Here is a 13,353-nt window from a genome sequence, read left to right as displayed (position 1 = left end):
TGAGAGAAGAGGAAACAAGATATAGGCGATCAACCAGGCCAAAACCTCTGCAATTGAGAGGACAACCCACCAGAATTCTTCTCTTCTTATAGAACTTCAATTGACGAACTCCAAGACCTGTGACCCTTGACTAAGACCCTCCAAGACCAAGTCAAACCTTCCTTCTTTGATGTGTTTCTAGCAACTTCTGCAATTTCGACCTCCAACCACTTCTTTTGTAATTTTGACCCCCCAGCAGATTCTTGTGCAACTTCGACCTCCCAAGAGATTCTTCTGTAACTTCGACCTCCCAACAGATTCTTCTACAACTTCAACCTCCAATAGTTTCTTCTGCAAAAACCCTAGCCCTGCACGTGTGGAAAATAATGGTAAATTCTTTCTCCTTTTCCTCTTCGCTTGAGTTGATTCTCTCTCCTAGAGAACTTGGCTTGCAAAGTGTCCTTCTTGATGCCCTAAATCGACTTCTACAACTCAACCTTTTCTGCTGCAATAGGTGCTCTAATTCTTTCAAACGTGTGGAGAGAAATAGCCCAAAAACAGTCCAAAAATACTTCGCTCTTCCTTCCTCTCTTTCGCTAGGTATTAGGCTTCTTTTTTTAGATAGATCGAACTTCTTTTTGCTTGAGTGAATGTGTCCTTCAAGTGAGGTCGAAGTCTCCTTTATATAGGTCTTCTACTAGGTCGAATTGTTGTGTTCTTATCATCAACCAGCTACCAAATCATAAAGAACAATGAGAGAAGAGGACACAAGATATAGGCCATCAGCCAGGCCAAAACCTCTGCAATTGAGAGGACAACCCACCAGAAATCTTCTCTTCTTATAGAACTTCAATTGACGAATTCCAAGACCTATGACCCTTGACTAAGACCCTCCAAGACCAAGTCAAACCTTTCTTCTTTGATGTGTTTCTAGCAACTTCTACAATTTTGACCGCCAATGACTTCTTTTGTAATTTTGACACCCCAGCAGATTCTTGTGCAACGATGAATTCCAAGACCTATGACCGTTGACTAAGACCCTCCAAGACCAAGTCAAACCTTTCTTCTTTGATGTGTTTCTAGCAACTTCTGCAATTTCGACCTCCAACGACTTCTTTTGTAATTTTGACCCCCCAGCAGATTCTTGTGCAACTTCAACCTCCCAAGAGATTCTTCTGTAATTTCAACCTCCCAACAGATTCTTCTACAACTTCGACCTCCAGTGGTTTTTTCTACAGAAACCCTAGCCCTTGCACGTGTGGAAAATAATGGCAGATTCTTTCTCCTTTTCCTTTTTGCTTGAGTTGATTCTCTCTCCTAGAGAACTCGGCTTGCAAAGTGTCCTTCTTGATGCCCTAAATCAACTTCTGCAACTCAACCTTTTCTGTTGCAATAGGTGCTCTAATTCTTTCGCAAGTGTGGAGAGAAATAGCCCAAAAACAGTCCAAAAATATTTCGCTCTTCCTTCCTATCCTTCGCTAGGTATTAGGCTTCTTTTTTTAGATAGATCGAACTTCTTTTTGCTTGAGTGAATGTGTCCTTCAAGTGAGGTCGAAGTCTCCTTTATATAGGTCTTCTACTAGGTCGAATTGTTGTGTTCTTATCATCAACCAGCTACCAAATCATAAAGAACAATGAGAGAAGAGGATACAAGATATAGGCGATGAGCCAGGCCAAAACCTCTGCAATTGAGAGGACAACCCACCAGAATTCTTCTCTTCTTATAGAACTTCAATTGACGAATTCCAAGACCTATGACCCTTGACTAAGACCCTCCAACACCAAGTCAAACCTTTCTTCTTTGATGTGTTTCCAGCAACTTCTGCAATTTGGACCTCCAACCACTTCTTTTGTAATTTTGACCCCCCAGCAGATTCTTGTGCAACTTCGACCTCCCAAGAGATTCTTCTGTAACTTTGACCTCCCAACAGATTCTTCTACAACTTCGACCTCCAGTAGTTTCTTCTGCAGATACCCTAGCCCTTGCACATGTGAAAAATAATGGTAGATTCTTTCTCCTTTTCCTCTTCGCTTGAGTTGATTCTCTCTCCTAGAGAACTCGGCTTGCAAAGTGTCCTTCTTAATGCCCTAAATCGACTTCTGCAACTCAACCTTTTCTGCTGCAATAGGTGCTCTAATTCTTTTGCACGTGTGGAGAGAATTAGCCCAAAAACAGTCCAAAAATACTTCGCTCTTGCTTCCTCTCCTTCGCTACATATTAGGCTTCTTTTTTTAGATAGATCGAACTTCTTTTTGCTTGAGTGAATGTGTCCTTCAAGTGAGGTCGAAGTCTCCTTTATATAGGTCTACTACTAGGTCGAATTGTTGTGTTCTTATCATCAACCAGCTACCAAATCATAAAGAACAATGAGAGAAGAGGACACAAGATATAGGCCATTAGCCAGGCCAAAACCTCTACAATTTAGAGGACAACCCACCAGAATTTTTCTCTTCTTATAGAACTTCAATTGACGAATTCCAAGACCTGTGACCCTTGACTAAGACCCTCCAAGACCAAGTCAAACCTTTCTTCTTTGATGTGTTTCTAGCGACTTCTGCAATTTCGACCTCCAACGACTTCTTTTATAATTTTGACCCCCCAGCAAATTCTTGTGCAACTTTGACCTCCCAAGAGATTCTTCTGTAACTTCGACCTCCCAACAGATTCTTCTACAGCTTCGACCTCCAGTAGTTTCTTCTGCAGAAACCCTAGCCCTTGCACATGTGGAAAATAATGGTAGATTCTTTCTCCTTTTCCTCTTCACTTGAGTTGATTCTCTCTCCTAGAGAACTCGGCTTGCAAAGTGTCCTTCTTGATGCCCTAAATCGACTTCTGCAACTCAACCTTTTCTGCTACAATAGGTGCTCTAATTCTTTCGCACGTGTGGAGAGAAATAGCCCAAAAACAGTCCAAAACTACTTCGCTCTTCCATCCTCTCCTTCGCTAGGTATTAGGCTTCTTTTTTTAGATATATCGAACTTCTTTTTGCTTGAGTGAATGTGTCCTTCAAGTGAGGTCAAAGTCTCCTTTATATAGGTCTTCTACTAGGTCGAATTGCTTCTTTTAGGCCAACTTGTCCATTTGTGTAGGCTGACTTGATTTTTGCAACATGACAAGGTCTTGGAGAGACTTTTGATTCTATTTTGACTCAAATAAATTCCTTTTACAATATGTAACATGCCCAAGAAGGGTCATTCATGCATGACAATGACTCTCTTGATTGTAGACTCAATGACAAACCTTAGAAGCTCTCAATGGGAGCTTGACTTATAAAATAAATTTCCTTGAGCATGAAACCCATGATTCAAGAATAACAATAATATTTTTATTTTTCTCATTACATCAAATACATAAAATCATGATTACATATGTCATTATGAAGGCCAAACCAAGTTACATATTTCAACACATTGTTCAGGAGGGGCATAAATAGAAGGCATTGAATGATGTAGCGTGACCAAGGTAATCCATGCTTATCACTTTCCATCTATCCTTGTATCCACTTCCATTCTTTAGGTTAATTTTCATTTGTCACTAGTATTGGCTCCCTTTATCCACATCTTTGAGTCGGGGCCTAAACCTTTGCCCTAACATGTTAATGCAGTTGAAAGAAAGATAAAAGCATATATAGCCACAAATGAAAGAAAATGAAAAATGCAAAATATGGCTAGGACTAATAACAAGCACATGGGAAAAAGCCTAGCCTGAGCTCTACCTCCCTCATTAGCCATCACCTAGTTCCCCACCATACCATGCTCTCTCTGAATCAAAGGAACTTATAATGTCCCAACCTCGATGAGAATCTTTATAAGGGTGTTGAAAAAGCATAAAGCAAGTTGAGTTAGCTATCTTTAGAGATCAACTTGTGATCTATCCTCCTTGTAATCAGATTTAATATTATTTTTAGGGTTTTTAGTCTAATTTTGGACAAAATTGACTTGGTTGCCCTCACATAAGTAGAGAGAAGTCAATTTGCTCTTGGATCGTTGTTACACACACTTGGAGACTAATGTGCACTAGCTATAGCTTCTTTCCTCTTGGTTGTTATGGAGCATTTAATGAGCAAGTTTGTCTTGGGGAGGATATTTTGATTGGATGGTTCTTTCTCTTAGATGAGGAATGGTGCTTCTATGATGACTTTGTGTTAATTTATTGTAAGCATCTTCTTTCATATTGCACTTGTTAAAGAATTGGGGTTTGATTAAATTTTCACCAAATTGTTGTTGAATGTTTTGTGGCACTTACATCTCCTTGACAAGATTTTTCATCAAGTTTCTCTTGAGGAACCTAAGTTTAGCTTCTTCCCATTTATCTCCAAAGAAGATTGGAGGACGCTAGAGTTTCAGAGATTGAGAAACCTAAGTGCAAATTTCTCTCTCACCCCACATCCACCTTGATCCACCTCAAAACTAATCTTGTCCTATGAACAAATGGTATGGCAATGGATACAAACTCCTTCATATCCAACTTCATCATGCCTTTTTCCATACCCACCCATCCTATCCTCATCTCAAAGCTTCCTATCATCATCTACTTCAACATAAGAAATGCATCTTCATCTCCCAACAGAGAGGTGAGTTGAGGGATTCCCTTATTTTCTCCCCAAAAAACTTATGGCTTACGTTCTTCCTTCATCACTCTCCTCTCCCTCCTAACCCTTGATCCAGGTTTACCCTTACTTCCTCCCTATATGATGTTCCTAGATAACCCATCATCTAGGTTACCTCCCTCCCACGTTGCCATTTATTTTCCTACCAAGATATTCGAGAGGTTTTTTGGATGACAAATACAAGTAAAGCAGCTAATGAAGAAGGATTCCAAGAAAAGCATTTCAAGCAGGGTATTTGTGCCATGGATAGCCACCTAGCCAACTTGTTCAACCATGTTGTTTGTGCGAGCTTTCCACAACCTTGGTCACATCACATTATCCACCCAATTCACAAATTGAGTTCTAGTATGGATCCCAACTACTACAAGACGATCATGGTAGGCCACACATTCTCTAAACTTTACGCTGCGGCTCTTCACATGATGTTTACAAGGGAGCTTGGGAAGAGGCAACTTAGAGCCCAATGACAAGTTGGTTTCCATCCTAAGTACCAGACTATTGACCACATCCTTACAATCTGGATCATTATTGACGAGGCACAACATCACCCTTCAAAAGTCTGTCATTGTTTATGGACTTTCGAAAAGCTTTTGACTCCATCCTCCACAAGGCTTTATTTCAGAGACTCAGACATATTGATATATCGAATACTTTGTTGACATCTATCATGTGCTTTTATGAGTCAGTTATGGGTCGTCTTTGCATAACTCATGGATTATCAGATTTTATCAGGAGTACCATCAAGGTTAAACAAGGTCGTCCCTTGTCCCCCACATTGTTTAGGATCTACATTAATGAGCTAGAGTCATTTTTGCATGAATAATCCAGGAGGGAGATGGATGCCTACTCTACCATGTCTTGATATTTATCCTTTTTTTCGTTGATGATGTGGTAGCCTCATCCCCTGATGGGTTGCACATACAACTGGATGCCCTCACCCTCCTTTGTGACCTTCAACAGCTAACAGTCAACTTGGGTAAACCAAGGTCATGATTTTCAACAAATCAAAGAAGACACTCTATAATCACCATTTCTTTTTTAGAGGCAAGGAGAATGAGATCTCTTTTACATACACCTACTTGGGGGTACTCTTCACAGGCCCTCGTTTTAGTCTACACCATGCACTACAACCTTGAGTTAGCAAAGGATATGGTTCCCTTGTTCTTCCTGAGAGACGATGTTTCCAGAACCACTTCCAAGACATATCATCCAAGATGTCACTCTTGAATACTCTTGTTCGACCAAATGTCCTATATTGTTCTTAGGTGTGGGGCCCTGGGTTATTAGAGTCATATTGGTCTTCAACAGAGAGTGTACAGATCACCCTTCTTCATCACATCATCAAGTGCAAGCAAACAGTCCCCCAACCCATCATTCTTGTAGAGTTTGGAGCTTATCCCTTTCGGCTCAAGATGGTGTTTGGCCTCCTCTCTCTCCTGTACAGCACTTAGAGATTACCAGATATTGCTAAGTGATGAGACTAGTACTCACACTTGGCCTACTACTCATAGGAGTCCATTGCATCCATCGGTTTACTAGCTCATTCTCAATGTGGGTTCACTAGTGTCTCGAATCCTCTAGCATTCGTTGGCATTTTGATGGATTGCCTCCACCTTTTCAGATATTCCCTAGATGCACCTAGTCCTCCTGGAGCAATATGTGGAGGATCCATGGCATCATGTCATGTGCAAATCAATAGGGTTGTTGATTGTCCAGGGAGGATAAAAGTTTTCTCCTATGGATTACCCACTAAAAGTGGGTAACACCTCTCAAGTACCTGAGCACATGTTTCGCTGCCACCCAATAAACCCTCCTTGGCTCCACCATGAACTGGCAAAGTGTGTTCACAGTAAAACAAATATCCAATCTAGTATTGACCAAATATATAAAGGAACCTATCAATTGCTTGTACAAGATGAGATCCACCAACTAACTCTCAGAAGCATTAAGCTTCCTCAAGCTAGTAATCATGGGTAATCATGGGCGTCGACATAGGCTTACAGTCCTCCATCCTGAATATCTTCAAGATATTAACTACATACTTACTCTACCCAAGGAATATCTCTCTGAGTTGCTACCACACCTCCAATCCCAAAAAGTAGTGCATCATCCCAATGTCCTTCATCTCGAACTCTGAAACAAGGTCCTCCTTGCGCATATCTATGAGTCTCTTAGATCTCGTCAAAAAGAGATCACCCACATAGAGCACTAAGATGAGTAGTTCACCATCAATAAGTACATAGTACAAATTGGAATCCACCTCACTCTTGGTGAAATCCAAGCTAAGCAAGTACCCATCAATCCTTGAGCACCATGCTTGAGGCGCCTGCTAAAGTCTGTATATTGCTTTCTTCAACATGCACACATGATATTCCCTTCCATGCACCTCAAATCCCTAAGGCTAATCAATATACACCTCTTCCTCAATTACACCATTGAGCAAGGCAGTGTTCACATCCATCTATGCAGATACAACCATAGGTGTCCTCCCCTTGCCCTTCTTGTTCAAACATTAACTTGCATAGTGTCCATATTTGTGACATGCAAAGCACTTGACTTTGCTCATGTCCTTTTTCTTATCAGTCTGTAACGATGCTCCTCCACTTGAGTTTTGTTTGACCTTTGCTTTCCCAACAAGATCAAGGTTCTCTTCAACCCCACCCTTACATTTCCCACTAGACATTGACTCCTCTCAAATCTCCTTTTGAGTGAAGTCATCCAATAGCCTATTCCAATCAAGAAGCTTGTCATGTGTTAGGATCCCTATCACAAATGTAGCCCATTCTTTTGGAAACCCGCTCAAGGGTATCTTAACAAGCTCATCCTCTGACACAGCTTCCCCAACAACTGCAAGCTCATCTCGAACTTGTTGAATCCTATTGAGGTATGATGCCACCATGTCTAATCTATTCATCTTGGTGTTTCTCAACTTCTCTCTCAACATCATCTTCTAATTCTAATTATCACTCTAGTACAACTTTGTCAAAATTGTCCACATCTCGTGGGCAGTGTTCTTTCTTAATATGTGAGGGATCACATGATCCTTCACAACATCCAAAATAGTGTGTCCAGCTTTCACATCTTACAAATTGTTAGCAGCTTATGTTATTGCATCCGAAGGAGGTCGTATATCAGTATTAGCAAATTCCCATAGACAATTTTCCATGAGAATTAGTTAAACTCTCTCCTTCCATGCACTGAAATTGGATGTCCCTTCCAGCCATCCTTCAAATCTAAACCCAGTAAAGGTTATTTTTCTCAGATCAAACCTTTAACCACAAAATCCTTCTACTGAAAATAAAAATATGTTGTCATAAACCCTTGTGCTACTAATATTCCCTTCTTCAGAGCTTCTAATCCTCCAATACCATGTTGAACTTTTAACACCATATTTGATCTATTTTTCTCACAATTATACCCAAAAAAAAAATTAAACCCAAATTAAAAATTGAAACTGTGAAAATAAATATGCTAGTGTTCTAAAGTTTTCAGCAATAAATTTGCATTAGAAAAATAAATAGGAAATCACCACAAGACAACAGAAATTCAACACAATAAATCTTCCTTCACTTTATATTGGAATCTGAAAATATTAAGACCTACCCATAGCGAAATTACACAAAATTAGAAATTGGAACAGGCCCTAGGATTTTCGCCCAAAGGAAGAATTCAAGCCCCCTAAAAATGGATACTCTGGAAGATAATTTGGCCCTGGAAATTTCTTAGCCTCCACCTGCAAAATATTTGGCCTCCACCTATACAACTGCACCCTAGGAAAATTTTGGCTCCCTTCCTCATTCGGCACTGGCTGGAAATCTTGGCCTCTTCTCACAGTCTCGATATATTCCAAAAACTCAGTCTCTCTCCTCCAAATCTCACCCCCCTTCAAATATCTCGACCCTCTATCAAATTCTCCTTCCAAAAATTGTTGCACACTTTTCCTCTTTCTCTCTAGTCACTCGAGCCTCTTAATCATGAGAAAAATGCTTCCTCAACAATGCAACTATGTGTCCATCCTCTCCCTTAGGTTCGCTTTATAATTTCAATTGAGCCACATCCCTAATCTCCAAAGTGATAGAGGGCTAGATTAAATCCTAACCCACTTTGATTAAGGGTGGAGATTAGATCTAAGTCACTTAAATAATTAAATTATTTATCCTTAGAAATTTTCTCAATTAGCCAAAGTTAATAATTTATTGATTAATGTGGTTTTCCTTAGTTAAAACTTAGGAAAGAAATTATATTATTTTCTCCTCCTGAACAAACACCCAAAGAGGACTTCTCTCCTGCATGCTAGACACAACCTATGCAAAATACCTTTCAATGCCATAAAATCAACGTCCCACAACTTCGACTTGCCTTTTGACACACCCAACTGTGTGTTGACACTCACACTTGTCGGTGACTCCCACTTGCAATAGCCCCAATGGCTATTCTGACTCTTTCGACGACACCTTTCAACTAGCTAGGTGATTGACAACCCTGTCGTCCAATCATGGCCCCACCCTGCTTCCAAAAATTTATTTTATTTTTTCATTTTTTCTTTCTTTGCTACAACCAAAACTTTTCTACTAGCCACCATGCCCCATTACTTTTCACCTAACAACTTTGTCCTATCAACCTCTGCAACAAGGGTCGCTCGACCCGACTTCTTACTGTACATTTTTTGGTGTTGTTGCCTCGTACAATCATTGGATGAACCTATCCCCTACAACCCCTGTACGAAACTATCCTGTGTGTGATACTTCAAATATTAGTTTTCAAAGGTTAAGCTATAATACCATGTTAATTTTCTAACCCTAGCAACCTAATAATTTATTACCTAGCGGATTCCTTGTAAAAACACTTATTACATAGATCTATTGAATAAAAGCACGGCTAGGATTTTAACAATGGAAACAATATTAAAAACCAATATCACAATCACGTGCACATATATTTTTTACCTTCAAATCGGTTCTTCATTCATTAAATTCAAAACTTACAAAGGATCCCTTCTTGGGAAACTAAGGAACATAAATACAACAAGAACTAGAAACTAATCCATCTAATCAAACCCTCTATAGATGTTGTTAGTTGATCTGGATCTCCCTTGTTGCCCCGCACAAATCCTCAAACCCTACACACTTGAATGAAAGTCCTCCTCTACCCAACCACTGAGATCTCACACACACTGTGTCTTGTGTGTTTTCTCCCTTAGCCTAGCCTTCCTTTTATAAGTTTGAGTTATTGAGCAATCATTTATGCCTTAGCACTTTTGAGGCGTCCTCTTTTTATATGAGACGTGCCTTGCACTTGCAAGCCCCTTCACCCTAAGGTGGACCCATGTGCCATTCGTCAGCTTGCTTACTTTTGTGACTTGTTCATTGATCATCCACATCCAACAAGTACACCCATGTGCACCCGATAATTTACCCATGTCCATCCACCTTGTATAAAGGCAAGATCGAACGATTCACCACTCTGTTTATTAACTAGGTAAGCATTATCCTGTTGTAAAATAAAAAAGGCAGAAAGATTTTCTTTATGTTGATAATCACTTGTGATATTCTTATGTTCTTATTAACTTTCTTGAGTTCTTCTTTTATCTTAGTTCATCAAGCAATTACCAATAACAATAACACGAAGATCAAAGACACTAGATGTAGGCAAACAGCCAGGGCAAAACCCCTATCTAGGGGAAAACCCAGTCAACAACTCTTCCTTAATAATTTCATGAGATGATCCAAGACTCCTTGACCTAGACATAAACTTCCTCCAACCACCAAGTCAGCCCTTCCCTTCTTCTACAGATGATAACCTTTCAGCAACAACTTCGACCTAGATACAGCAACAAGACTTTGACCCAGCAGAACTTCGACCTAGCAGTAGCCCAGCAAAACTTCAACCAAACAGTAACCCAACAAAACCTTGACCCAACAAAAACTTCGATCCAGCAGAATCTTGAATCCAATAGAAACTTTGACCCAGTAGTAATTTCGACCTTCCAGCAAATAGCCCAGTAAATCCACACGTGTGAGAGAGAGAGACAACCCAGAAACTTCGATTTTTCCTTCTCCAGCAAATCTCCTCCTCTTGGAATTTCACACTTTTTCTGCTTCCTTCTCTTGGAAGTCGAACTTGTGTGAGAGATGTCTACCAAATGAATCGAACTGCTTGTATATATACCTTTTTCTGGAGGTCGAATTACCTTCATGTAGGCCGACTTGATCAGGTAAGGGTCAACTTGGTGTGGAGGTGACAAATGACTTATTTTACTCAATAATAATTATTTTTACATGATTCAAAAGCCCAAAAAGGATCTCATTAAATGGACAACGACTCTAATGACTCAGTACTAGAAGTCCTCAATGGGGACTTTGACCTAAAACATGATGAGCCAAGCATGAAACTCATAAGGCTGGTGTGGACCTCCTTAACCATGGTAAGGATGTGAGTACTCAAAGCATGGATTTCTGTTTTGGCCCTGAACTTTGCCTGCTAAAATTCAGCATTCCCTTGCCACAAAACTTGGGAAAAACATTAAAAATTGAAAAGCACTTAAGTTTTGAACATATTTAACATCTAAATACATACTTAATGGCAGACTGCTTTTGTTTTTGTTTCGGGGTTTGTCTCCTCAACTCAGTACCAGAGTCAGCAATTAACTTTACCTCCTGAAGCAATCCAATCCTTTGGAAAAGACATTTTGCGAAATAATATTATTTTTTCATATAGAGATGGATTGTAATATAAATAAAAAGAAACCATTGTCACTAATCCAAAACAAAAAAACAAAGAAAGAAAATTGGAACTAGATGAGCAGCCTCTTCTATCAGTGAAATGACCATCACACTAGGAGAATTGAGATGCCATACAGCCTCGATGGAGTGGAGAAATCCATCAACACTTCATGTTTGTATGAAGCTATCTCTGTTTGTGACGCTGCATTGATTATGGACACTAGCACAAACCCAATTACCTAGGTTAGCAGCCTCTCCAATCAGTGAAAAGATCATTGCACTAGGAGAAGTTGGGTGCTCTGTATCCTGGTTGGGTGGGGAAACCCATCAGCACTTGTTTGTGCACGATCATCATATCATGTATGTTTATTATGGTGCGTTGAACATGGACAGTAATACAAACCCATGTAAACCCCTTGAGGTTGTTAAGTTCAAAGATGGACAAATTATCCAGCATATTCTCCCGAGGGGTTAGTTCAACCATACCCTCCTAAGGGGTTAGTTCAACCAGTTGTTTGGCTAATTCCCTACAGGTAAGGTAAGTGTCCAGTTCAAATCCCAGGTGAGGCGCCCTGATCTACATCAATGGATTAGTAAGAACCCCATTTACAAACATGGGGAAGGGTTGCTTGAGATCTCCTCTAAGCTTTTAGTTAGGAAAAAAACGGTCCGACATATATAATATTAAATTACTGGAATTCATAGTGAGGCACATATTAGAACATGTTTAGATGAGTCTGTGGTGGTCTTTAGCATTTAATAATAAGGAGAAGGGTAGAGAGAAGAGAAGAACAGGCATACATACCAAGACACCTGACTTTGACAATAATTCCTTGGCTCTCTAGGATAGAATCGACATACAGGCCTGAACCAGCACAAGTATCACACAGAAGTACTCCTTTGGCTACGCATTCCCCGCATCGAGGATTGTTTCCAATCTTGCGTTCACTCAAAGACAGCAACCCAACTGGCTTCTCAATTATCTCCTCCGGAACTTCCTTGTCATAGCAAAAGACAGACTCTAGACTGCGCTTGTATTGCTCCATGTCGTCCCCTTTTATATTTGCATTATTATTAGCCTGCAAAGCCTGCATTCAAAAATCAGCGAACCGTGGAATTCGGATCATGTCATGATCAAAATCACAGAGTTAAGAGAGAAAGAAACAAAGACCTGGGGCGTGGATATGTGCCTTGGTCTTGAGCTATTGCTGAAAGCCCATGAGATGACAGGCGTGTTACTTCTGCTATTTTTTGTAACAAGTAAGAAGGGGACGGCGTGGGTGGATGCATGATTGGAGGAACAATATGCCCTCGTAATAATCCCAGTTTGGACAGATCCTGTAAAGCTGCCCATCTTAGGAAATCCTTCACAACCCCGCTGATTTACAGGGGAGTAAAATGTACTGTTATTGGGAACATCCTCTCTAACATTGAACAAATCGCCCTAAGATTTGAACTGACGTGGTCTCTCCAGTTGAACATCGCATCTATCATATCATAATAATAATTACACATTACTTTCTGTATTTTAGGTAGCTGGGAAGGTTTTAATATATAATATATTTCAGGTGGTTGGTAAGGTTTAATATAACTTTTAAACCAGATTCAAGCTTCATTGTGATATCATGAGTTATTGAGAGCCACCTTTATACGGGTTACGTTAACTATATGATTCTTTCATTTTTGCTGATAACAAAAAAGCCGCCTTATAAGTATCTTAATTATATTAACTATATACATCTTTCTCTTTATATTGATTATCCTAATTATGTAATTATTTCTCCATTCTTGCTAATAGCAAAAGGAGTAATATTTACATTGGGAAATAAATCCACACATTCCTTGTTAGTTTCTCGGTTGTTCCCATCCTAACTTCGTATTTCATATATTATGGTAAGTTAATATTAATTTATTAATATATATACATTTTAATTTTTTGAAAATAAAAATAAAATTTATGATTTTTTATTTTTTTTTATCGTATTTGAAAACTTTGCATAGAATAAGGATAAAGTCTGGGAAGTTATTTAAATAGAATAAGG

The 13,353-nt window shown here is 39.5% G+C and overlaps 1 protein-coding gene across 2 annotated transcripts in view; it reads right to left on the bottom strand.

Annotated features, from left to right (window-relative positions):
* The window catches only part of LOC149185206 (DnaJ/Hsp40 cysteine-rich domain superfamily protein), a 98,342-nt gene extending 85,516 nt beyond the window's left edge, over positions 1–12,826 (bottom strand). The window contains exons 1-2 of one of the 2 annotated variants that reach the window (XM_089417801.1): positions 12,483–12,826; positions 12,117–12,399 (exon numbers count right to left, since the gene is read on the bottom strand). In XM_089417801.1, the coding sequence (XP_089273927.1) occupies positions 12,117–12,399; positions 12,483–12,665 (466 nt within the window). In that variant the 5' untranslated portion in view covers positions 12,666–12,826. The remainder of the gene's footprint in view (positions 1–12,116; positions 12,400–12,482) is intronic. The other variant, XM_089417802.1, reaches the window with a different exon arrangement.
* Between the last annotated feature and the right edge of the window lie 527 nt (positions 12,827–13,353).

This window comes from Pinus tabuliformis, chromosome 3_2, assembly GCF_031772625.1.
Source record: "Pinus tabuliformis cultivar Carrire ecotype Pingquan chromosome 3_2, CPIR1, whole genome shotgun sequence".
Lineage (NCBI taxonomy): Eukaryota > Viridiplantae > Streptophyta > Pinopsida > Pinales > Pinaceae > Pinus > Pinus tabuliformis.
This window is presented reverse-complemented; position numbering and strand designations above follow the sequence as displayed.